Here is a 26,616-nt window from a genome sequence, read left to right on the forward strand (position 1 = left end):
TACATGTGAATGTCTGTATCACATTCATTTCTTGCCTCAAATTAAAATATTCAGGGCTCCTTGTAATATTATTCACATTAAAAATGTATAAAAAATTCTGTTTCACAACATGATTTAACTTATTTATAAAAATGGTCTCATTTCTTTGAGTACTTTCATCAATGCTTTCCCCCCCCCCCCCGCGCGTGGCATCAAGCTCCAACACTCGAAGTTCGACACCATCCAGGACAAAGTAGCCCGCTTGATTGGCACCCCATCCACCACCTTAAACATTCACTCCCTCCACCACCAGCATACCGCAGCTGCAGTATGTACCATCCACAAGATGCACTGCAGCAACTCGCCAAGGCTTCTTTGGCAGCACCTCCCAAACCCATGACTTCTTCCACCTAGAAGGAAAAGGGCAGCAGGGGCACATGGGAACACCACCATCTCCAAGTTCCCCTCCAAGGCACACACCATCCTTACTTAGAAGTACTGTATATCGCCGATCCTTCATCGTCGCTGGGTCAAAATCCTGGAACTCCCTACCTAACAGCACTGTGGGAGTACCTTAAGCACACAGACTGCAGCGGTTCAAGGCGGTGGCTCACCAGCAGCACCTTCTCGAGGGCAATTAGGGATGGGCAATAAATGCAGGCCTTGCCAATGATGCCCACATCCCATAAATGAATTTTAAAAAAACAGCAGTGCTGTGATTAAAACTCTCTCTGGATTATTAGTCCAGGCCTCTATTACCAGACCAGTAACATAACTGCTACACTACCATACCACTGTAATTTGGGAAGCAGAGAATTAGAGTTGGTTACAGCAGAGGAGTTTCTCTGATACATAAACAAGAGTAGCAAAATTGAGGTACTGCAGCACTGGCAGAAGGGTATAATTTCAGTGTAAAAAGTTTACTTAAGTGGTTTCCATTAGAATGTGGACATAGAAATTTAGAATGAAAAATAGTTGACAGCAAGTACACAGAGATATAAGATTTTGTTTTAATATATTATAGTTCATATATTATAGACAATGTCAGTGTCTGAATTATAACAAGGTAACAAATCTCATTTGTATACAAAGATTATGACACTGCAAAACAGTTTCTCTCAAGCTGCGAAGGATTTAAAGTAACTAAACATTTCCAAAAAAAGTAATTAAATTTTATTACATTTTGAAATATTATCACACAACCACAGTTAAACTGTCTTAAACAATTTACAAATGATAAAATTAAAAGAAAGCAAAATGCTACACAAAATAAATGCTCTCTCATTTCAAATAAGCGTAACATTATTTGTGTTTTTATTTTAAACTTTAAGCAATTATTGATGCTTGCAATTATTACAATGAAGCCCATTCCAATAAGAAAATGATTGCTGAGAATACTATATTAAATTAAAGACCATCCATTTTGGATCAGTTTATAAATCTTTCTATGCATCCAGATTTTTTAAACAATGCATTGCTTAAATATGCTCAATGGTTAAATAATGACAAGTGGATTCTCCTGGCTTCCATTATTTACCACCTCAGAAAACAAATCGTCATGACCAAAAGAATTCTTAATCTTCTAGTGCAGTAGAAATATGTTTTTACACAACCTAAAGCAGTCACAAAAATATATTATTTACAGCTATTGTACACCACCTCGCATAATGTAGTGAATTATAACTTGAAGTGCTCTGATTGCTCAATGCCAACATGTTTCTTATTGCTATCAGACTGGGCTATCTTAAATTAACAAATTTGTGGTCAGAAGTTCTGTATGTATTAGCTTTCTCCCATCTCCTTCCCAGTCCTAATTTGGAAGATTTTCTTTTCCTGTCCCTCCAAGTCTTCTCTGTACTACCCACAAGTCTTCAACCAAGAGGTCTTTGCCAATACTCCTGTGTGCAAGTGGCAACAAATGGTGCCTGGGCTAAAGATGTCCTTGGGTTTTATACCCTGTGTGGGGAACCACATCATTTCCATGAGGAACCTGGCTGTGATCAGGAACTCAATGTGCAAAATATAGAAGCTCTCGGAACTTTCCTGAATTTAGATTGGAGAAATACAGTAATGTGTATATCCCCTTTTGTTTCATTCATTCTCAAAAATCCATAATCATTCCTTTGTCCTGAAAATAAAACTGCAAAAAAAGTCAAAATAAACATTCACAGTTAATTCATAGAGATCTGAAGGTAGGTCGACTAACGCAATGTTTGAGATGTGTGTTCTCTCTCAAAGTATTTATGGAATATACAAGCAGTACAGGAAACTTTGGTTTATCCGGAGGTTGTATGTCCGGAAATCTCAATCTAACAGCAGAAATCAGCAGCCGTTTTGTTAGGTTTTTTTTCTTTTTTTTTTCTTCTCCTAGCATTTTTTTTTTTTTTTTTTTAAAAACAGTCAGTCTCTGGAAAGCCTCTCTGAAGCTGTTGCTAAGCTACAGAGACGCTTTCAAGGTACGGGCCGACTGTTTACAAGCAGTGTTTGTTGTCAGATACGGAGATGAAAACCTCCGTATCCTTCAACATTAGCGCTGGTCTGTCCGGAAGTTTTCATAGATCAGCATCACGCCGGTCCCGCCGGTGCTGGATATCGTAAAGTTTCCTGTATTGTGAAATGAGACAAGATGATCGAAAATAGGGATCAAAGATAATATTGAAAATTATAGCCCATCCTCTTCTCCCAATAAAAATACATTTGGAGAATGCTGCTACTTTAATATGCACAGGAGCACACATCACTGTTGAGTGTACACGGGTTCAGTGTGGACATGAAGCAAAAGTCAAAAGTAGAAACCCGCTAATTAGTTATCAACCAATTTGACAACTGCAAGGAGTTTTTGTACAAAAATGTCAAGTATTCACAAAAACGATTTATAAATCATATCACTATTGTAAATCTTGTACATAGCACTGGCTAATAAAGGAATTGTGCACTATTGCATTTAACTTCACAAAACAAGTAAGCTTCTTGCTGAACACCCATGAAACTATATACAGCTTAGGAGCTTTACAGAAAAAAAAAGACCACACACTTACTACTAAGGACTAAAGAGAGAAACTGGGGCAGAGGAGAAGGGGGAAAAGTAAGTATATTTAATGTTTCCTTTGAAAAGAAACTTCATACCAACAAACGAATTTTTCAATGTGAAATACAAATCTACAAAATTTGTGCTTTTCCCTTGTCACATTTTAAAACCGCCACCAAGCATGTTTTTCACCAGCATCTGTACATGCCACTGTACTACAAGGAATTCTACCACTAGATTCACTAGCTACTGCAGAGCTCAACCTATGATTGATACTGATAAGTTCAATTCACAGAGTGAGTGCATTATGCATTCAATGCTATCTTCCAAGGCTCCAAAGAAGTAGCAGCACAGTCAGAAACAGCCAGGGAGGTGGCAGAAGACCAACAGGGATTCAATTTGCAAAACACTTCCATTCAATACAATGCAAAACATCACCATTTAGAACAGTTCCGAGAAATCAAATCTATCTTAAAGAAAATGCACTGTATATATTAAAACAAAAAATTACACCAGAGTTTAAGATCAATTTTTCCTGCCTTCTTTCTCATTATGCAATAACTGGCTACTCGGAATTGAATTTTTGCTTTATAAAATTGTTGTCTTCAGAAAACTCCACTGTATTCCATTGTCAATTGTAAAAGTCACATGCAGTCAACAACATTGCTGGATCCTTGACCCACATCTCTGATTTGGCTGACCAGACAGGAACACACAGCAACTCCAGCTCCAGCTCTGCAGTGTGAAATTGATCCAACCAACTCCCACCTATAGTGTAGGGAAGTAAAAGAAAAAAAAAGACATTATGAAAAGCACCAGCTAATATAACCACTGAATTTCCTCCTTCCCAGGGAGAGGTTATCCATACTGATGCTAATGCAGGAATGCATCCTGATAATTGTGTCTCTCATCTAAGTATCTTTTGTCAGCATATTTTGGTGCATCCAGCAAGGAAACTAAATTAAACTAACCACGGGTGGTCAAAGGCAGTAACAGGAATATACGACCCATGTTAATATCATAGTAGCCCTTGCATTAATCACGTTTCCTGCTATTTAACTGGAAAAGAACATCCAATCTAAATCCTCTGCATTTGTATTCCTGCCAAATCATACACAGAGACAGAGAGGAAAGAAATTAATCACAGTATCTATCTATATATATATATATATAAACGAATCGATCTGTCTGTCTGTCCTTCTGTCCTCAGGTGTGCGTCTGTCCGGCTATGCGCTCGAAAGTTATAGAGCGTACCTATGCGCGCGTTACCTCCAAAGAAAGCTTACGGTTCCGGGACGGTCGTAAGCGTATTTACTTTTCGGTCGGACGAAAATTGTTCGCGCCTTATGCAAAAAACCTTCAAAATTAAACTCATTATCTGCTACTTAGCATTGATTGACTGATGTCAAGTTTCGACCAATCCTACAGTACAGTCCCCTGATGGTTGGCCAATCGGTGTGTGTGTGTGGGCGGGACTAATCGTTTTCATCTCAGGGATGTGGCAGCCATTGCCTCAAGCTAAAAACACCATTTACTACCAGCTCAAAATCTGCTGATGCAGCTTCCAAAAAGTTAGTATCTCTTATGTTATTTTTAAAAGATTTACCAAAAACGTTTTATAAGTACTTTCACTTTCATCTTTGAAGGTATTAAAAGGTAGAAATGTTGCCCGGCAGCAGATTCACAAAGGGACAGAGAGACAGGGCCTGAAAGCCTGGGACTCGGATTTAAAATGTTGCCCGGCAGCAGATTCACAGAGGGACACAGAGAGGCCCCAAAGCAGCCCTGGCAAAGCCGGGCTCCCCCAGCTAGTTAGATATAAATCACACTCTGCAATCATAGATGTCACGGTGGGGAAATAGTTTGCTCTGCTACTTTCCTTTGTTCTCCACAATCCTACTAACAAGTTAGAAAATGATGTAAACTACACACGACAACCATCCATGTTTTAACATGGAAAGTCAGTATTTTGAGGGCACATCCTGCAAATCCATTTTTGCAGATGAAAATCAGACTCGGCCAGGCATTTCCATGACCCTCCCCCCAGCCGAAAAACACTGTTCAAGTTTCTACCGCCTGTCTTCACTGCTGCCGTAAGCGATTGAATGCTGCTGCATGCTGTGGGTGGAAATTCTCATATGATCAGGAATTTTCACCCACAGCAGAATTTAATCACATAGCAGCAACAGGAGAAAGGGGAAAAAAGAGAGAAGTTCCTACATTAACTGGGGAAGTATTGAAAAGGAATGTGTACAGCCGTAACTGGAACAATTCTATGAAAAGAGCACGTATGACAAGATGTCAGGTTGAGAATACAAGTGAGAATCAGGCTGAATATAGAAAGTTTAAAGGGGAAGTGAAAAAGAAAATAAGAGGGGCAAAGAGAGAGTATGAGAATAGATTGGCAGCTAACATAAAAGGGAATTCAAAGGTCTTCTATAGGCATATAAATAGTAAACGGGTAGTAAGAGGAGGAGTGGGGCCGATTAGGGACCAAAAAGGAGACCTACGCATGGAGGCAGAGGGCATAGCTGAGGTACTAAATGAGTACTTTGCATCTGTCTTCACCAAGGAAGAAGATGCTGCCAAAGTCATAGTGAAAGAGGAGGTAGTGGAGATATTGGATGAGATAATAATTAATAAAGGGGAGGCACTAGAAAGGCTGTCTGAACTTAAAGTTGATACGTCACCAGGACCGGATGGGATGCATCCTAGGATGTTGAGGGAGGTTAAGGAAGAAATCACGGAGGTACTCGCCATAATTTTCCAATCCTCCTTAGATATGGGGGTGGTGCCAGAGGACTAGAGAATTGCAAATGTTACACCCTTGTACAAAAAAGGGTGCAAGGATAAACCCAGCGACTACAGGCCAGTCAGTTTAACCTCAGTAATGGGGAAGCATTTGGAAATGATAATCAGGGACAAAGTTAACAGTCACTTGGACAAGTGTGGATTTGTTAAAGGCAAATTGTGTTTACTAACTTGATGAGGTAACAGAGAGGGTTGATGAGCGCAATGTGGTTGACGTGGTGTATATGGACTTCAAAATGGCATTTGATAAGGTGCCACATAATAGGCTTGCCAGCAAAGTTGAAGCCCATGGACTAAAAGGGACAGTGGTAGCATGGATACGAAATTGGCTAAGTGACAGGAAACAGAGTAGTGGTGAACGGTTATTTTTCGGACTGGAGGAAGGTACACAGTGGTGTTCCCCAGGGGTCGGTATTGGACCACTGCTTTTCTTGATATATATGTTAATGACTTGGACTTGGGTACACAGGACACAATTTCAAAATTTGCAGATGACACAAAACTTGGAAGTATAGTGAACAGTGAGGAGGATAGGGATAGACTTCAAGAAGACAGACAGGCTGGTGAAATGGGTGGACACATGGCAGATGAAGTTAACGCAGAAAAGTGCAAAGTAATACATTTTGGTAGGAAGAATGAGGAGTGGTAATATAAACTAAAGGGTACAATCCTAAAGGGGGTGCATGAACAAAGAAACCTGGGGGTATATGTGCATATATCGTTGAAGGTGGCAGGGCAGGTTGGGAAAGCAGTTAAAAAAGCATACGGGATACTGGGCTTCATAAATAGGGGCATAGAGTACAAAAGCAAGGAAGTGATGATGAACCTTTATAAAACACTGGTTCGGCTTCAACTGGAGTATTGTGTCCAATTCTGGGCACCACGCTTTAGGAAGGATGTGAAGGCCTTAGTGAGGGTGCGGAAAAGATTTACGAATATGATTCCAGGGATGAGGGACTTCAGTTACGTGGATAGACTAGAGAGGCGGAGGTTGTGCTCCTTATAGCAGAGAAGGTTGAGAGGAGATTTGATGGAGGTATTCAAAATCATGAGGGGTCTAGACAGTGTAGATAGAGAGAAACTGTTCCCATTGGCAGAAGGGTTGAGAACCAGAGGACACAGATTCAAGGTGATTGGCAAAAGAATCAAAGGTGACATGAGGAAAAACATTTTTACGCAGCGAGTGGTTAGGATCTGGAATGCACTCCCTGAAAGGGTGCTGGAGGCAGATTCAATCATGGCTTTCTAAAAGGAATTGGATAAGCACCTGAAGGAAAAAAATTGCAGGGCTACGGGGAAAGGGCGGGGGAGTGGGACTAGCTGATGTGCTCCTGCAGAGAGCCGGCACAGGCTCAATGGGCCGAATGGCCTCCTGTAACCATTCTATGATTCTAAGTTCAGCTTGGGTAAATGGCAGCACTCATGCCTCTGGTCAAAAGGTCATGGGTTTAAGCACGACTCCAGGCCGACACTCACTGTGGGAGTGCTGCAATTTTAGCTGTGCCATCTTTTAGATAAGATGTTAAACCAAAGCCCCGTCTGCCTATTTGAAGAGGAGCAAGGGGTTCTCCTGGTGTATCAATTTTCAGAGATGAATGTTGACAACAAAATGGTTGCAACAAATTCCAGTAAAACAACAGTGACTATGAAGCACTCAGATGTCCTGGCGATATGAAAAGCGCAATATAAATGCAAGTCTTTTTTTCTGGATTTGACATCCATTTACTATTAAGTAATTTTTCAAAACAATTAATTCAATTTATAAATCTCTGTGTGATAGATGATCTCCTGCTGTTGGGAGAAAGAAGTTTTAAAACAAAAATATAATTAATTCCCAAATGGTAAGACTGTAGTTTTCAGTAAAATTGAGCAAGTCACCTTTCCTTTGTAGATGTGAAAAATACACAATGCTCATTTTCATGCAAATTGTAAAATATTGGGCAATTCGCCAATCCTGGAGGGGCATGCCCAGACAGTCCCATCTCCCTCCCCCCAGAAAATAATCTAGTTGTGCTGCCAGTATTTGTATCATACCTTTCAGGTTTTCACATGCTTATGTTTTTTGTTCCTTCAATAGAAAGGGACAGTGGGAGGTTAAAAGTCCACTGTATTTTCAGTGTAATTACTTGGTTTTACATGTCATTAGCTTATATTTTAGGACTGTCATTTTTTTGAGTTGCATCAGCATTTGTTGAAGCTGTTAGGTTGCTTATTTTCTGGGTTGAAATTTATGATGCACTCAACAGAACATGTCTCTTCCCCATTCAACGCCTCAAGACTCCCTCCGCTCCCCTGCCCTCTCTTTAACAGAAGCCTCAGAACTTTTCTCTCTCCAACCTGTGCCCCATCCATTTGAAAGCTCTCCCACTCACCTCCCCAATAGTCACTGCAGCTCTCATAGCCTCAGTCTTGCAGTGAAAGAATGCGCTATGGCAACAGATTTATCTCAGTTTTCTCAGTACCAGCAGAAATGGTGTATTGCCTTCACTAGTGATTCCCAGGATAGCTCTAGCTCAATGCTCCCTATTACAAGACCCAAAAGAGAGTAGGAGCATAGTAAGAGCGAGCCAGAAAGGGACATGAAGTGCACGTTAGGCAGGGAGAGGATACTCTGGCCAACAGTAGGGACGAGGTATCTTAGTGAGAGATTATAGCTAATTTCCTTATTCATTAACTCATTGATTTTCTTAATACTTTACTTTATATAAACACATATTTTTAATCATAATTAATTCACAAAGCAAAGTAACCGATCATTACCAGCTTGCAGCAATGGTAGATGGGAAAATAAGCTAACTTGACTGATCTTAATAAAGAGCACACATCTTATCAGCATAGACAATACTGCATGCAAATTGAACTGCAGAGACACCTTGGACATCACAAGGCTATGGAAGTTTGGAAAGAACAATGCACAGGTGGCCTGTTAAGAACATAAGAAATAGGAGCAGGAGCAGGCCATTTGGCCCGTCGAGCCTGCTCCGCCATTCAATAAGGTCATGGCTGATCTTCCACCTCATCTCCACTTTCCTGCACTATCCCCATATACCTTGATGCCCTTAATATTCAAAAACTTATCGATCACTGTCTTGAATATATTCAATGACTGAGCCTCCACAGCCCTCTAGGGTAGAGAATTCCAAAGATTCACATCCCTCTGTATGAAGAAATTTCTCCTCATCTCAGTCCTAAATGGCCGATGCCCTTATTTTGAGGCTGTGACCCCTGGTTCTAGACTCCCAGCCAAGGGAAACATCCTCCCTGCATCTACCCTGTCAAGCCCTGTAAGAATTTTGTATGTTTCAATGAGATCACCTCTCATTCTTCTAAACTCTAGAGAATATAGGCAGAGTCTACTCAATCTCGCCTCATAGGACAATCCCCCCCATCCCAGGAACCAGTCTGGTGAACCTACGTTGCACTCCCTCTATGGCAAGTATATCCTTAGGTAAGGAGACCAAAACTGTACACAGTATTCCAGCTGTGGTCGCACCAGGACCCTATATAATTGCAGTAAGACATCTTTACTCTTATATTCAAATCATCTTGTAATAAAGGCCAACATACCATTTGCTTTCCTAATTGCTTGCTGTACCTGCAGGTTAACTTTCAGTGATTCGTGTAAAAGGACACCCAGGTCCCTCTGAACACCAACATCCCCAATCTCTCGCCATTTAAAAAATACTCAGCTTTTCTATTTTTCCTACCAAAGTGGATAACTTCACATTTCTGCACATTATATTCCATTTGCCATGTTCTTGCCCACTCACATAGCTTGTCTATATCCCCTTGAAGCCTCTTTGCATCCTCCTCACAACTTACATTCCCACCTAGCTTTTTATCATCAGCAAACTTGGATACATTACATTTGGTCCCCTCATCCAAATCATTGATATAGATTGTGAATAGCTGAGGCCCAAGCACCGATCCTTGCAGTACCCCACGTTTTACAGCCTGCCAACCCGAAAATTACCCGTTTATTCTTACTTTCTGTCCGTTAACCAATCCTCAATCCGTGCTAGTATATTACCCTCAATCCCATGAGCCCTAATTAATAACCTCTTGTGTGGTACCTTATCAAATGCCTTCTGAAAATCCAAATACACCACATCCACTGGTTTCCCCTTATCCTAGTTACAACCTCAAAAAACTCTTAACAGGTTCGTCAAACATGATTTCCCTTTCATAAATCCATGTTGACTCTGCCCAATCCTATTATTATTTTCTAAGTGCCCTGTTACCACGTCCTTAATAATAGATTCTAGCATTTTCCCTACTATTGATGTCAGGCTAACTGGTCTGTCGTTCCCAGTTTTCTCTCTCCCTCCTTTCTTAAATAGTGGGGTTACATTTGCTACCTTCCAATCCGCAGGAACCGTTCTAGAATCTATGGAATTTTGGAAAATGGCAACTAATGTATCCACGATCTCTATAGCCACCTCTTTCAAAACCCTAGGATGTAGGCCATCAGGTCCAGGGGATTTATCGGCTTTCAGTCCCATTAAATTCTCCAGTACCATCTTTTTACTAATACTAATTTCTTTCAGTTCCTCATTCTCGCTAGACCCTTGGTTCTCCATTATTTCCAGGAAGTTTTTTTGTGTCTTCTTCCGTGAAGACAGATACAAAGTATTTGTTAAATTTTTCTGCTTTTCCTTATTCCCCATTATAATTTCTCCTGTCTCAGCCTATAAGGGACCCACATTTACTTTCACTAATCTTTTCCTTTTTACATACCTATAGAAGCTTTTACAGTTTGTTTTTATGTCGCTCACTAGTTTACTCTCATTCTATTTTCCCTTTCTTTACCAATTTCTTGGTCCTCCTTTGCTGAATTCTAAAATCCTCCCAATCCTTAGGCTTGCTACTCTTTTTGGCAACATTATAAGCCTCTTGCTTTGATCTAATACTATCTTTAGCTTCTCGTTAGCCATGGTTGGACCACTTTTCCTGTGGGGTTTTTGTGCCCTAATGTATATTTGTTGTAAATTATGTATTAATTCTTTAAATGCTAGCCATTGCTTGTCTACCATCATACCTTTTAATGTAGTTTCCCAATCTACCTTAGCCAACTCGCCCCTCATACCTACATAGTTTGCTTTGTTTAGATTGAAGACCCTAGTTTCGGATTTAACTAAATCACTTTCAAACTCAATGGCCCAGAAATTCGGGTCGGGGGCTTCCCGCAGGTGCAAGCCCCCAACCTGCACTTACCTTGCGCGCCGGCCGTTGAGCTGTAGGGCCCCGTGGAATTCCGATCCGGGGCCTGGTCCAGCTGCCGGCGCACAGTGCTTGCATATCCCAGGGGCGCAGTTAGTTCGATGCATCCCCTGGGATCACGTGGGCCGTGGGCAGCCAATCGGAGCAGGCAATGCTCCATTCATAAGTCTTGACAGGAAGTGCTGTCAAGACTTAAATACTACGGCCCCAAAATAGCACTAAACCTTCAAATAAATTTTTAAAAACATCACATTTTTTATATAAACTATAAATTACATTAAATAGCTATTTTAAACAATTTAAATTTTTGGAAAAAATAATTTTATATTCTAACGGGGCTAAAAATAAACTTACCTTGCTTTAAAGTATTTAAAAATAATAAACCTGTGGAAAAAATGTTTTAATTTTAATTAATTCACCACTTACCTTGTAAAAAGCAGGCCTTACGCCTGCTTTTTAAAATGTGTTAATTCTGCAGGCTTACCCTCCCGGGAAAATCTGTAAAAAAAACACGAAGTTCGATGCGCACGCGCAGCCTCCCCTGCGCACACGTTCGATCTCTGAACCTCTTTGTTCAGAGGAACGGAAGTGCCGGTTTCCCGCGCATGCGCAGTGCATGCAGGAAACCGGCACTTCCATCGGGCCCACGGGTGAGTACCCAGCGCGTACTCACCCGCGGAGACCCGAATTTCTGGGCCAATATAAAATTCTAGCATATTATGGTCACTCTTCCCTAAAGGCCCCTTTACTACAAGGTTATTAATTAACCCTTTCTCGTTGCACAATACTAGATCTAAAATAGCCTGTTCCCTAGTTGGTTCCTCAACATACTGATCTGGAAAACTATCTTGCATACATGCTATGAATTCATCCTCCACACTATTACTGCAAATTTGGTTTGCCTAATATATATGTAGATTAAAGTCCCCCATGATTACTGTATTACCCTCATTACACGCACCTCTAATTTCCTGATTTAAACTCTGCCCTACATTACAACTACTGTTGGGGGGCCTATAAACAACTCCAACCAATGTTTTCTGCCCCTTGCTGTTTCTTAGCTCCACCCAAACTGATTCTACTTCTTGATTTTCAGATCTGTCTTTATCGCATCCTTTAATATCAGGGCTACCCCTCCTCCTTTTCCATTTTGCTTATCTCTTCTAAAAGTTAAGTATCCTGGAATATTTAGTTCCCAACCTTGGCCACTTTGTAACCACGTCTCCGTTATGGCTATTAGATCAAACCTGTTCATTTCTATCTGCGCTATTAATCTGTGCAGCAGACAGACAGATAAGGAAGAATGCCTGCACAGAACTTGCTTTATGCTTTGTTTCTTTAAAAATAAATTGGTTACCCGGGGAAACCACACAAGAATGAACCTGGGTAAGGTCAGGTGACGCAGGAGACCCTATGGAAATAAAGAACTTTAAGTGTAAGTCAATAATTGGTTCAATATAAGACTCCATAGGTTTGAATGAAAAGAAAAGGTATAGAGATCTCTCCCAGACAGGGTTAATTGTAAAAGACTGGGGCCTGGCACCTAGAAGAGAGAATAGCGGACTCAAAGGACCGTGCAGACAATTCCTACCGTGACTTTTACCCAAGGCATAACGGGGTAGTATGACGATGTTTTGTCACTGCTAATTAAAACACTAAGGGATGTTGATCCTTGATTGTACTGAATAAAATCAAGAAATTAAGTTTTAATCTCGTTACCAATTTGGGTCAATGTCGAATCTTTTAGAATAAAAGATCTCACAAAGAGAATCTTACAACTTAGAAAATCATAATATTAGGCAGAGTCAACATGGTTTTATGAAAGGGAAATTGCATTTGACAAATCTATTCGTTTTTTGAGGGTGTAACTAGCAGGGTAGATAAGGGGGAACCAGTGGATGTAGTGTAGTTGGATTTTCAAAAGGCATTCGATAAGGTGCCACATAAAAGGTTGCTACACAAGATTAGGCTTCATGGAATTGGGGGTAATTTATTAGCATGGATTTGAGTTTTGATTACTGGCCAGAAAACAAAGAGTAGGAATAAACAGGTAATTTTGGGTTGGCAAGTTGTAACTAGTGGGGCGCCACAAGGATCAGTGCTCGGACCTCAGCTATTTACAATCTATATCAATGACTAAGATGATGGGATCGAGTGTAATGTATCCAAGTTTGCTGACGATACAAAGCTGGGTGGGAAAGTAAGCTGTGAGGAGGACGTAAAGAGGCTGAAAAGGGATGTAGGCTGGTTAAGTGAGTGGGCAAGGTGGTGGAACGTGGAAACACAGGATTTATTTTTAAAAAGAGACTAGTAAATTTTGGTATGCAGAGGGATATAGGCGTCCTTGTACACGAATCACAGAAAGTCAGCATGCAGGTACAGCATGCAATTAGGAAAGCAAACGGTACGTTAGTCTTTATTGCAAGGCAGGCGTTTGGAGTACGAGAGTAAGGAAGTCTTGCTACAGGTATATAGGGCCTTGGTGAGACGACACCTAGAGCACTGTGTGCAGTTTTGGTCTCTGTACCCAAGGAAGGATATACTTGCCTTGTAGGCGGTGCAACGAAGGTTCAGTAGATTGATTCCTGGGATGAGAGGGGTTGTCCTTTGAGAAAAGATTGAGTAGAACGGGGCTATATTCTCTGGAGTTCAGAAGAATGGGAGGTGATCTCATTGAAACATCCAAGATTCTGAGGAGGATTGACAGGATAGTTGCTGAGAGGCTGTTTCCCCTGGCTGGAGTGTCTAGAACTAGGGGGCGTAGACTCAGGATAACTGGTCAGCCATTTAGGACTGAGATGAGGAGAAATTTCTTTACTCAGAGGGTTGTGAATCTTTGGAATTCTCTACCCCAGAGGGCTGTGAATGCTTTGTTATTGAGTACATTCAAAGCTGAGATCAATAGATTTTTGGACTCCAAGGGAATCAAGGGATATGGGGATAGGACGGAAAAGTGGAGTTGAGGCAAAAAATCAGCCATGATTGATTGACAGAGCAGGCTCGAGGTGCAGTATGGCCTGCTCCTACTCCTGGTTCTTGTGTTCTTAACAGTAGCAGGCACGAGCAGCATCAAACACTTAGATCACAAATGGGTAAAATATGGTCAATTAATTGTTACGAGGAACTGGCAATTTTTAGTGTCTGAACAATCAATTCAAAACATTTAACACAATGTAGGTAATTTCATAGCACTTGTCTTGTCACAAATTTTCCATCAATTCTTTTTTAAATGTCTTAGCAAGAATGGATTTTTTTTTTAAATTAGCAAATAAAGTGACCTGTGCTGGCACTGATTTTAAAAACATTTATACGGTGTATACATTTCAAAAGCCAAGACAGTACCATATGATTCACTATCCAAAAATAAAGCATTTTCTCAAAGAACCATGATGATTACATCATCTATGGGGCAGGGGTTGGGGCATCATGGTACACATTGGCCTGGATCATCAAATAACCAAGTTATGGAATAACAACAGAAAATGCTGGAAAAACTCAGCAGGCCAGGCAACATCCATGGAGAGAGAAATAGTCAACGTTTCGGTTGAAACCCTTCTACAGAACTGAGAGAAAAAGCAGGAAATGAAACAAAAGGCAGTTTGGAGGCTGGGAAATGGGGGAGGGGATGAAAGAAGAGACATTAAGAGATATTCAAGGTGAGACGAGATAGTAATAGGATAGGTAAAGAAACAGACGATGGCTCTAAATGAAGTGTGAAGTATCAACCAAGTTATGGAAATGTTCTGTAAAACACTGTCAGTGGGTTAGAGTAGTTGAATGTGTAGAAGTTGTGACTTGTAGCATGCTGGTACTGCAGTGATACAGTAGTGGGTGAGGTGGCGTTCCAATTCATTTTAATGCCGGGGGAGGAAAAAGCCATCAGGCAAACATTCATTTTCTTTCTCCATTAGCATTTTGGTGATGTATACTTATCTTTATACCTTAGGCTGCAATAATCAAAAATTAGCCCTTAAACTTTGGAGCACAGAATCTATCCCAGGGAGGGGCAGATGTGGACCCTTTTTCAGAAAGGGAACCTAACACCAACTTGTATGAAATTAACATTAAATTTGTGACAATACTAGTGGGGAATGCAGAGGTGAAATCTGAAGCGAGATTGAGAGGAGGGACTTTTTTGAAGGTTGAGTTTAAAATGTAAAGGGCCTTGCACTGCATTAAGCTGCATCTTATCTAAACGGAGTAGTTTAGGATGTAGATAAGTCATTGTTTTCCTCTCTAGAATGCTCATTAATGGACAACGCTACAAAAATAAATTACAACATTCATCATAGAAAATAAAAATCTCATGCCAATAATGCTACATTTTTTCCCCACATACCTGCACAGCAACCAGACAGACACATTTACCTGTTCATCACCGGATCATAAGCTTCCACGGTATTCAGATAAACATTGCCATTGTGACCTCCAACTGCGAAGATTTTACCCATTAGAGTAGCCACTCCAACACCACCACGGGGTGTTGTCAGCTCTGCCACATATTCCCACTTGTTTGTACGAGGGTCAAATCGTTCTACAGAGCTGAGCGGAGAGTTATCATCAAAACCACCTAAACAAAAAGCACAAATACACTATGGGCACAAAGGGATAAATATAGAACGGCTGCTGCAATGGTGGCACAGCGTGAAGCATCACTGCACGGCAGGTTAGGTTCTTTTCCAACATCAGAGGTTCCCAATCTCGGCAGCAGGGAGGCACTGAGTTCAGGCAACCACCTCTGTTAGTTAAAGGGAAACAAAAAATGACAGGCTCTTCACTAAGCCACAGTTGCACACAACATGGCAGTCAATCAACAGTGCTGCCAATCAACAGTGCTATTGGCAGTGAACTGCATCCTCCTTCCCCACCACAGGAAGGTCAAGGAAAGGAAAGTATTTTAACTTCAAAAAGCAGAAACACAATGGAAACAATCATGTATACAAGAAAATTAAAGTTGTATTCTCAAAATTTTAAACAAGTAAAAGAAAGGTAGGTAGATTCTTTTAGTGCAAGAGTCAAATAAACATAACACAAAATAAATCAATGCAGCAGCAGATCCAACACCAATTCAAAGACTGTGCTGCATTTTCTTCATCCTGGAGACAGTGGAGCTGAACCAGAATGTGCTACATAATTCTCTACATCAGAATCTTCCCTCCCAACTTGTTTTTTGGGGAATTTTTTTTTTTTTTTTTTATAAAAAAGAGCGAGCTCATAATGGGTGTACCGGGAGAGATAAAATTGTTTATTCCACAAGACATTGGCTTCTATTGGTCTACAAGGTGCATTTCATTGCTCCTTAAAGGCAAAACAGTGGAAGATTAGACTTACATACATTTGGATTACAAGTAGATAGTAATCACGTTGCAACAGCGTTACTGCATTGGTAGCCAACTGGGAACAAGCCTGTTCTTGCCTCACCGAACGTATTACTTCCTATCTCGACTCTATCTTTTCTCCCCTTGTCCAGTCTCTTCCCACCTACATCCGCGACTCTTCGGATGTCCTCCGCCACTTTAACAGTTTCCAGTTTCCTGGCCCCAACCGCCTCCTTTTCACCATGGACGTACAATCCCTCTACACCTCCATCCCCCACCAGGATGGCCTGAGGGCGCTCCGCTTCTTCCTTGAACAGAGGCCCGACCAGTCCCCATCCACCACTACCCTCCGCCACCTGGCTGAACTTGTTCTCACATTGAACAACTTCTCCTTTGACTCCACTCATTTCCTCCAAATCAAAAGTGTTGCTATGGGTACCTGCATGGGTCCTAGCTATGCCTGCCTTTTTGTGGGATATGTTGAACACTCTTTGTTCCAGTCCTACTCGGGTTCCCTCCCTCACCTCTTCTTCCGGTACATTGATGACTGTATCGGTGCAGTTTCCTGCTCTCGCCCTGAACTTGACAATTTCATTCACTTTGCCTCCAATTTCCACCCTTCCCTCACCTTCACATGGTCCATCTCTGACTCTTCCCTTCCCTTCCTCGACTTCTCCGTCTCCATCTCTGGGGATAGGTTATTGACCAACATTCACTACAAGCCCACTGACTCCCATAGCTACCTGGACTACACTTCCTCCCACCCCGCCTCCTGTAAGGACTCTATTCCATTCTCCCAGTTTCTCCGTCTCCGCCGCATCTGCTCCGACGATGCCACCTTCCACACTAGTGCTTCCGACAGGTCTTCCTTTTTCCGCAACCGAGGATTCCCCTCTACTGTGGTTGACACAGCCCTCGACCGTGTCAGTTCTATCTCCCACACTTCTGCCCTCACCCCTGCCCCTCCCTCCCGGAACCACGATAGAGTTCCCCTTGTCCTCACCTTTCACCCCACCAGCCTCCACATTCAACGGATCATCCTCCGCCATTTCCGCCACCTCCAAAGTGATCCCACCACCAAACGCATCTTCCCCTCCCCTCCCCTTTCAGCATTCCGTAGGGACCGCTCCCTCCGAGACACCCTAGTCCACTCCTCTATCACGCCCAGCACCCCTTCCCCTTCGCCCGGCACCTTCCCATGCAAGCGCAGGAGATGCAACACCTGCCCTTATACTTCCCCCCTTCCCACTGTCCAGGGCCCCAAACACCCCTTCCAGGTGAAACAGCGATTTACTTGTACTTCTCGCAATCTAGTATACTGTATTCGCTGCTCACGATGCGGTCTCCTCTACATTGGGGAGACCAAACGCAGATTGGGTGACCGCTCTGCGGAACACCTCCGTTCAGTCCGTAAGGGGGACCCCGAGCTTCCGGTCGCCTGTCACTTTAATTCACCGCCCCATTCCCACTCAGACCTCACTGTACTCGGGCTCTTGCATTGTTTCACGGAAGCTCAATGTAAACTCGAGGAACAGCACCTCATCTTCCGATTAGGCACTTTACAGCCTTCCGGACTCAACATAGAGTTCAACAATTTCAGATCAGAACCTCGGCCCCCATTACATTTTTGCTTATATTTTATCCACATCTTTGTTTTGGCCCTTTCCCCCCCCAACTTTTTTTCTCTCTCCCACATGGCAGCTGTCTCTCATTCTGCCAGAACATTTCACACCTAATCTAGAGCTGTCTTTTGTCTCCATTTGTCCTATCACCATCTTGTCTCGTTTTGAATACCTCTTAATGGCTCTTCACTTCTTTTGTTCTGTCGCAGCCCTGCCTTTCGATCTATTTCATTTCCTTTCCAGTTTTGAAAAAGGGTTAGACCCGAAACGTCGACTATTTTCTCTCCACGGATGTTGCCTGGCCTGCTGAGTTTTTCCAGCATTTTCTGTTGTTATTTGGGATATTTAAATGTCTGCAAGTAGGTTCCACTCTACACAGCTTCTAGTAATATTCCCATCTTTTTCTCCACCCTTCAGTTCTTTCTCCATGTGTTGTCTACAGTCAAGCAGAGTACCTTCTGCCAGTTTCAGCCAATGTCTTCCTGAATCAGCCGTAAGGTGATACATGAAGGCAGTCAAGGAATTACTAAATTTATTAAGACACCGTCTCATAATTCATATTTATCTTGAACCATTTATTTTCTGAAAGTGTGCTGATTATGTAAAGTTAATACTCACCTACTATATACAAGCAGCCATTTAGTTCACCAACTCCATTTCCAGCCCTTCTTTGTCCCATGTCCTTAATTTCTGTCCATTTGTCCAAGTAGGGATCATATCTCTCAACGCTAGACAAAGATACCACCCCATCATTCCCACCAACAGCATACACGTAGTTCTAAATGTGGAGAAATGAACAAAGGATAAGATGCAGTCACATCAGGAAAAAGGAAAAAGAGCTGAAGTGGGAAGCCACATGGAGGCAAGAATCATTGTTGCAGACAGAACAGATGATGCTCAGCATTGTGCTCACACAATTTGGGATGCCTGGAGGCAAAACAGAAATGATGCAAACAAGATGTGATAGGGTTAAAACCCTATTTTTAAAGCTTCTGTGTTCAGACTGTAGACTGAAAAAATATAGATGACCAAAGCCTAAAAAAGGGCAATAAATAGAAGCAAATGGCTTTCTTCTCCTGTGTTTATGACTGTTCATGACTCACAAAGACTTTTGAAAGATACAGCAGCCAATTGTCACCTCTGTTTCCTACATTACAACAATGACTACACTTCATAAGTACTTAATTGGCTGTAAAGTGCGTTGGGACGTCCTGAGGTTGTGAAAGGCGCTACAGTGTATAGATTTTTTAAAACAAAATCACTCAACCTTCTGGCTCAGGTCAGTGGATAAAGGCTCCTTAGAATTGCCAAGTACTGACCATCACGTCATAACAGCAAAGGGCAGATGCTTCAGCACCGCTATCCTCATCTTACAGTTAAAGAGTAAACACCAGATAAAATCCTAAAATGGGAAAGAAGATAAGCAACATTCTGTCATGGCTTTGATCTTCAAATACAAGACAGCATGATTTTACCCCATTTTGCTGAGAAAGAAACACCAAGGAAGTTGATTTCCCAGCCAATCAACCCCCAATGTGTGCTTAAGTCTGAAAAATTGAACATTCAATCTTGGTTACCTGCAACTAAGGTCCAAGATAAGATTAAAACAATGTTTTCAGCTATAATGTGGACTAGGATATCCTTAACAACACCAGTTGCATTGTCTGAATATATAACCTAGTAAGTTTAATGAGCCAGAAATTCGGGTCCCCACGGGTGAGTACGCGCTGGGTACTCACGCGTAGGGCCAATGAAAGTGCCGGTTTCGTGCATGCACTGCGCATGAAACCGGAACTTCCGTTCCCTTAAAAGGAAGGGGTTCACAGGTCGAATGCGTGCGCCAGAGAGGCAGCGCGTATGCCTAGAACTTCCGTTTTTTTTTTTTAAAAACAGGTTTCTCCGGGAGGGTAAGTCTCCAGCAGCTATGCTTTTAAAAAGCAGTTGCAAGGCCTGCTTTTAACAAGGTAAGTGGTGAATAAAGTAAAATTAAAACATTTTTTGCCACAGGTTTATTATTTTTAAATACTTTAAAGAAAGGCAAGTTTATTTTTAGCCCCGTTAAAAACTGTAATTAATTTTTTCAAAAAATAACTTTTAAACAATAATTTAAATTTATGTAATTTATAGTTATTTTAAAAATGTGATTTAAAAAAAAATGTATTTGAAGTTTTAGTTATGTTTTGGGGCCAAACTCTATTCATAGATTTGACAGGTCTTCCTGTCAAATCTATGAATAGAGATTCCCTGCTACGATTGGCTCTCCATGGCCCACGTGATCCCAGGGAACGCTTCGAACTAACTGCACTCCTGGGATACGCAAGCACTGCGCGCTGGCAGTTGGAGCAGGCCCAGGATCGGAATCCCACGTGGGCCCACAGCGCAACAGCCGGCGCGCTAGGTAAGTGCAGGTTGGGGGCTTGCACCCGCGGGAAGCCTCCGACCCAAATTTCTGACCCAATGTCTTTGTGGGGTCTCAGGAGCTCTCGCCACAGTTCAAATCCAGGACAGCTGCCAGTGAACAAGTCTTGCCCAATGAATTGGATAACTTGCATCTAGGATTGCTAACTCTGGTTGAACGTATTCCTGGAGAGTTGATCATGTGACATTCCCTATTTTTTTCCCCCCATCACTTCTCACTGCAGCTGCCCATCGTCAGTTATCCTGCTCCTGCCCCTCTCTCTTCTGGTCACTCAATTGCCCTCACCTGACTGATCTGGCCCAATACCCCTTTCAAAATCCGCACAGGTAATTTAAATTGAGGGGAAAACTGGAATGCTGCAGGGGTGAAGGTGAATTTTTCAGCTTTAATTCATACTCCCCATGCAGAGCCTTTCCCACCCTCCCAATTATCAGCTGAGTTTACCATCACTGTTGCCATATTTCCTAGGTTTTCTCCCCTCTTGAGTCTGTCTGAGACGCACAGGCACAAAGTTCCCCTTTTCTCCCGGGTTGCAAGCAGCAGTGTCCAGGAGAGGCCCCCTCAATTCTGGGAGACTCCCAGACAATCTGGAAGGATTGGCAACCCTACTTGCATCCTCATCAGGAGTTCCCTTGAAATAACACCATACAATGAATTCAAATGCCTGGATTTCTTTTACAAAGTATTTACAGCACAGAAACAGGCCATTCGGCCCAACAGGTCCATGCCAGTGGTTCACAGTAGCCTCCTCCCACCCCTCTTCATCTAACCTCCATCAACATATCCTTCTATTCCTTTCTTCCTCATGTACTTATCTAGCTTAAATACATCTATGCTATTCATGTCAACTACAGGAAACTTTTTATCCGGCACGGACGGGACCGACGTGGTGCCGGTTCATCAAAAATTCCGGATAACCGAATGCTATAGTAAAAGATAGGAAGAGCTGACAGCTCCGTATAAAGCAACATACCCTGTTGCTTAGCAACAACTGTAGAACAATGAACGCAAGTTTCAAGCGTCTCTGTAGCTTAGCAACAGCTGCAGCTACACCCTTGCACAGCACAGATGGAAGAAGGCAAATAAATATGAAGTAAAACCTACTCCTGAATTTTGCCGGTTAACCGACATTTCCGGTTATTTAGGTGCCGGTAAATCGAAAGTTTCCTGTACTCCCTGTGGTAGCGAGTTCCAGATTCTAAGCATTCTCTGGGTAAAGAAGTTTCTCCTGAATTCCCTATTGGATTCATTAGTGACTATCTTATATTTATGACCACTAGTTCCGGTCTTGCCCACAAGTGGAAACAACATCTACTCCATCAAACCCTTTCATAATCTTAAAGACTTCGATCAGGTTTACCCCTCAGTCTTTTCTTTTCCAGAGAAAAAAAGAGTCCCAGCTTGTTTGATCTTTCCTGATAAGTATAACTTTTCAGTTCTGGTATCATCCTTGTGAATTTTTTTTTTTTTTTTTTTTTTTTTTTTGCACCTTCTCCAGTGCCTCTATATCCTTTTTAGAATATGCAAGTTTAACATAACTTCTCTGCTTTTCAATTCGATCCCTCTAGAAATGAACCCCAGTGCTTTTCTTGCTTTTTCTTTATAGTTTTATGGTTCATATTCATAACTTTTCAAGGTATTCCAGAAACAGTCTTCACTGCATTGTGGTATGCTGTTGATGTTAATATCTAAATTGTTCTAATAATCTTCTAGAAATGTTCAGAAATAAAGATATCTAGGAACACAAAATTGTGAAAGTTAAGAAATAATGCAGTGCTTACCCTGAGCGCAACTGAACCTACACCACCCCTTGGTGTGTTCATTGCTGCCACAGTACTCCACAGGTCAGAGCCAATGTCATATCTCTCAACATCACTAAAGCATGTATGGTCATCTAGACCTCCTATAGCATAAATTGGGCCCCCAAGGGATGCCAGAGAAATGCCTCTCCTGTAGATATCAAAATCACATCGACATTAAAATCACAATCAACTTATTCATAAATTATATCATGCACACACACAAAAACAAACTTTGGGGGAAAAAAAGCAACAATTTCTTGTGTTCTTCACTCAATAACTTCAGGAGAGTACGCTTACAAACTCCATTAGGGCAGCAAGTGTGGGAAACTGAAAAGCATACATTGCGGTGAAGTAGAAAATGACTTGGAGGTATATATTTAAGCACATTATGGATAATGCAAGTAATCTCTGTCCAACATCTGACATGTGCACACACTACATTGGATAGCTGATGATGCGGTCACTGGCTGGCAAATGTTAAATTATTTCATTCTCCAGTACTAGTAGCCTGTCCACCAGGAGGAGTGGGAATAATTACGGTGCAACTGAAGAAATTAAAATTGTGAAACAAAAAGCCCAAATTGTAATTTTGCAGAAAGTCTGTTTTAAAAGAGGTGAAACGGCAAAACAGAATACAAACCTGCTGTAAAGGACTTTGCTTTCACCAGAACCTATAATTTCCTGATTTTCTGAATATTTCACTATATCTTTTGCCCGTTTACTGTACAATGCCATTGGGGTTTCTTTTGCTGCCATGCAAATCACTCTGATCAGCTGTAATATCATAGCCTGGCATTTGGACAAGTCAATTGGCGAGTTTGACACCAAGGGAATGAAATTCCTGTGCTTTACAATTCACACAGGTGCCAAATGCGTAGTAATTCTGTAGGTTAGTGTTAGAGGCGCTCGCTAATTTTTGCTTTTGCTCCTAAAATTTCTCCTGGGACTATTTTAGTTTAGTGTACATTAAACTAGGCTGTAACTGTTCTTTTAGCTAGTGAAGCACCAATAAACAGAAAACTTGCAAATTTAGATGGTTGCCTTCCAGCCCGTGTTGCATTCACAATTGCCGCATTAAAGGTGGTGTTGAGACATTTTACAGCAGTTGTAGTAGCAGCAGCGGCAGCAGCAAGAGCGGCCCTGGGTGGAGACTGAGCGCAGAGAAAGAGTGCGGTTTAAACAGAGTGCTGCGAGTTGGGTGAGTCGAGGAGTTAGGTGAAGAGTGGAAGGAGGAGCTCCCTTGCTTTACCTTTGTTTTTCCTAACTTTTCACCCTGTAGGAATTGGTTCTTACTGTACACCAAGGAAAGAGTCCGAGAGCAGGAGCAGTCAAACAGCAACAACTGCGAAACCGCTAAAGTGGCGTCACAACCAGGGAAGGAGCTGATTGGCAAGTAGGACCTGGTGAGTATTTCTACAGTCCAGTCGTTAAAGTCAAAGTAAGGTCTCTAGTTTAGAGTAAGTAGTGTTTAAAGGGAAGTAAGGTCCCTAGTGTATTTAATATTCTTTAATTTAAAGGAAGTAAAGGGAGTAAATTAAGGGTAGGACATGGCAGGGCAGCTCGACTGTGTGGAGTGCTCCTCCTGTGCTATGTGGGAAGTCAGGGACACTTTAGGTGTCCAGGGCGAACACATGTGCAGGAAGTGTCTCCAGCTTCAGCTACTCGAAATCCGCATTTCAGAGCTGGGGCTGGAGTCACTGTGGAGCATCCACGAAGCGGAGATCTCCGTGGATAGCACGTTTAACGAGGTGGTCACACCGCAGGTAAAGAGTGCACAGGCAGACAGGAAATGGGTGACCACCAGACAGAGTAAAAGAACTAGGAAGGTAGTGCAGGAGTCCCCTGGGTCCATCTCCCTCTCCAACAGATTTTCTGCTTTGGATACTGCTGGGGGAGATGGTTTCTCAGGGGAATGTAGCAAGAGCTAAGTCCGTGGCACTACGAGTGGCTCAGCTGCACAGGAGGGGAAGAAAAAGAGTGGGAGAGCAATAGTGATAGGGGATTCTATCGTAAGGGGAACAGATAGAAGTTTCTGTGGCCACAGACGTGACTCCAGGATGGTATGTTGCCTCCCTGGTGCCAGGGTCAAGGATGCCACTGAACGGCTGCAGGGCATTCTGAAGGGGGAGGGTGAACAGTCAGAGGTCATGGTTCACATTGGTACCAACGACATGGGTAGAAAGAGGGATGAGGTCCTCCAACAAGAATTTAGGGAGCTAGGTAGATTAAAAAGCAGGACCTCAAAGGTTGTAATGTCTGGATTATTCCCGGTGCACGTGCTAGTGAGCATAGGAATAGGAGAATAGAGCAGATGAATGCGTGGCTAAAGAGTTGTGCAGAAGGGAGGGCTTTAGTTTCCTGGATCACTGGGTCTGCTTCTGGGGAAGGTGGGGCCTGTACAAGTCGGACGGGTTGCACCTGAACCGGAACAGGACCAACATCCTTGCGGGGAGCTTTGCTAGTACTGTTGGGGGTGGGGGGGTTTAAACTAACTTGGCAGGGGGATGGGATATGGAGTGGAGCTATAGTAGGGGGTGATGCACAGCCAAATATAGAGAAAAAACAAGTCAGCCTTGTAGTGTATGTGCCTTTAAGAGCCCCATATGTGCTGTAATGCCAGTAATGGCCACTCGGGCTATATAAGCCTGTATATTGTGTTATATCCGTTAGTACCCCTCCAGACTTTGCTTAGTAAACACCTATGAACCAACTCCTGTCTTCAGTGTCTCTATCAACACACGGACACTACAGTGGCGACGAAGTGGAAACGGACTTACCTACAATTCGGCAGCACCTCAAGGACATCGATTCCTCTGGCGTCCAGAGGAATCACGAAGTGAAAGAAGCTGTTGTTTCACCAGCTGGCCAAGCTGGTGGCAGGTACTGCGGTAATCCTTCCTGGGCGTCAGGCTGGGGCTCCAGCGGCTGGCTCTACAGCTGGGCCAAGCAGCGGAAGCAGAGGCAAGCAGTAACAGACGGGGAGGGAGCACTCGGGAGACGGCCGCGGCTGCAAGCAGGTCGGCGTTCAGACCTACAGAGAAAGTCCGGTGGGAACGAGTCGCCAACTGTAAATAAATAAATAAAAAAAGAACAGAAACCGCGGGAAACAGCGTTGTCATCGGCAGCAGCGGCGGGAAAGCGCCATATCTTTTCTGTAGAAAAGAAAAGCGCGGGAAGCGCCATATCTTTTCTAAGATGCCTAATTCTGGCAATATTGATGCTTTTGATAACGAGATAGAGGATTGGACCACATATGTGGAAAGAGTGGAGGTATATTGCACTGCAAATGGAATAGAGGATGAGAAAAAAGCTTCAGTACTTCTGGATCTAATGGGCGCAAAGACATACAAGCAGTTACGAAACTTAATCACTCCAGCCGAACCGATGGACAAGAATTTTAAGGAGATTGTTGATACCCTACACTGCCAATTCGAGGCAGGACTGGCAGATTCTCTGCGAGACAAATTCGTCTGCGGTCTCCTAAGTGTAGGAACACAAAAAAGGCTATTTTCTGAGAAAGATTTAACACTGGACAAGGCTTTCAGTGCAAGAGGAGCTGCAGAGATACAGCAAAGGCCACAGGACTTCGGCACCCATGAAATGACACGAGGTTTCGAGAGATGTTATCGCTGCGGCAGATCCACCCATGACCAGAGGGACTGCTGGTTCAAGGACAAAGCATGCAGGCAATGCGGAAAGATGGGACACATTCCACGTGTGTGCCGATCTGGAAACAAAAAATCCACTAACAGGAAAAGAATCAATAAGGAAAAGCACAGAAAGGTACAAATGATGACGGACAGTAGCTCCGAAGACCAGAAGAGCGATAGCGACTCCGGGAACAAGAGACTAAGCTCTCTCAAATTACATAAAGTAATTGCCAAAGAAGATTACCAGACCATTTGGGTCCCCAGTTAAAATGGAGCTAGATACAGGATCAGCTCTGACCGTCATAAATCGACGGGATTACGAGCGGCTATTTCCGCATATACCTTTAAAAGACACATCCATTGTCTTGAAAACATATACGGGGCAGAAAGTACACCCCAAAGGAAAAATAAGGGTGCCTGTTGTATACAACGGCAAGGAAATACAGAAGTTGTATTTATACGTTCTACAAGATGGTGGTCCACCGCTGTTGGGACGTGAATGGATCAGGAAAATACGTTTAGACTGGCACTCCATTCAGGCACTGACGGTGACCAGTAAGGAAAAAAATGATAACGTCATACCTGAACGATTAAAAGACATCTTGGCCAACGCCAAGGAAGTGTTTCAAGAGAAACTAGGAACCTTGAAAGGCATCACCGCCTCAATAAAAGTGGAAGATGCAGCAATTCCCAAGTTTTTTAAGGCAAGACCGGTGCCATACGCAATTCGTCCAGCAGTCGAGGCAGAGCTGGAGAATTTGGAAAAG

At 42.6% G+C, this 26,616-nt stretch overlaps 1 protein-coding gene across 3 annotated transcripts in view; it reads right to left on the minus strand.

Annotated features, from left to right (window-relative positions):
* Positions 1-975: 975 nt before the first annotated feature.
* Positions 976-26,616, minus strand: part of klhl8 (kelch-like family member 8) — a 66,306-nt gene continuing 40,665 nt past the window's right edge. For all 3 annotated transcript variants that reach the window (XM_085964061.1, XM_085964058.1, XM_085964064.1), the window contains 4 exons: positions 22,179-22,347; positions 18,597-18,756; positions 15,407-15,608; positions 976-3,775 (listed from right to left, as the gene is read on the minus strand). In XM_085964061.1, coding sequence (XP_085820187.1) covers positions 3,652-3,775; positions 15,407-15,608; positions 18,597-18,756; positions 22,179-22,347 — 655 coding nt within the window. In that variant the 3' untranslated portion in view covers positions 976-3,651. The remainder of the gene's footprint in view (positions 3,776-15,406; positions 15,609-18,596; positions 18,757-22,178; positions 22,348-26,616) is intronic.

This window comes from Somniosus microcephalus, chromosome 2, assembly GCF_052327205.1.
Source record: "Somniosus microcephalus isolate GS21.2 chromosome 2, FLI_Smic_1.0, whole genome shotgun sequence".
NCBI lineage: Eukaryota > Metazoa > Chordata > Chondrichthyes > Squaliformes > Somniosidae > Somniosus > Somniosus microcephalus.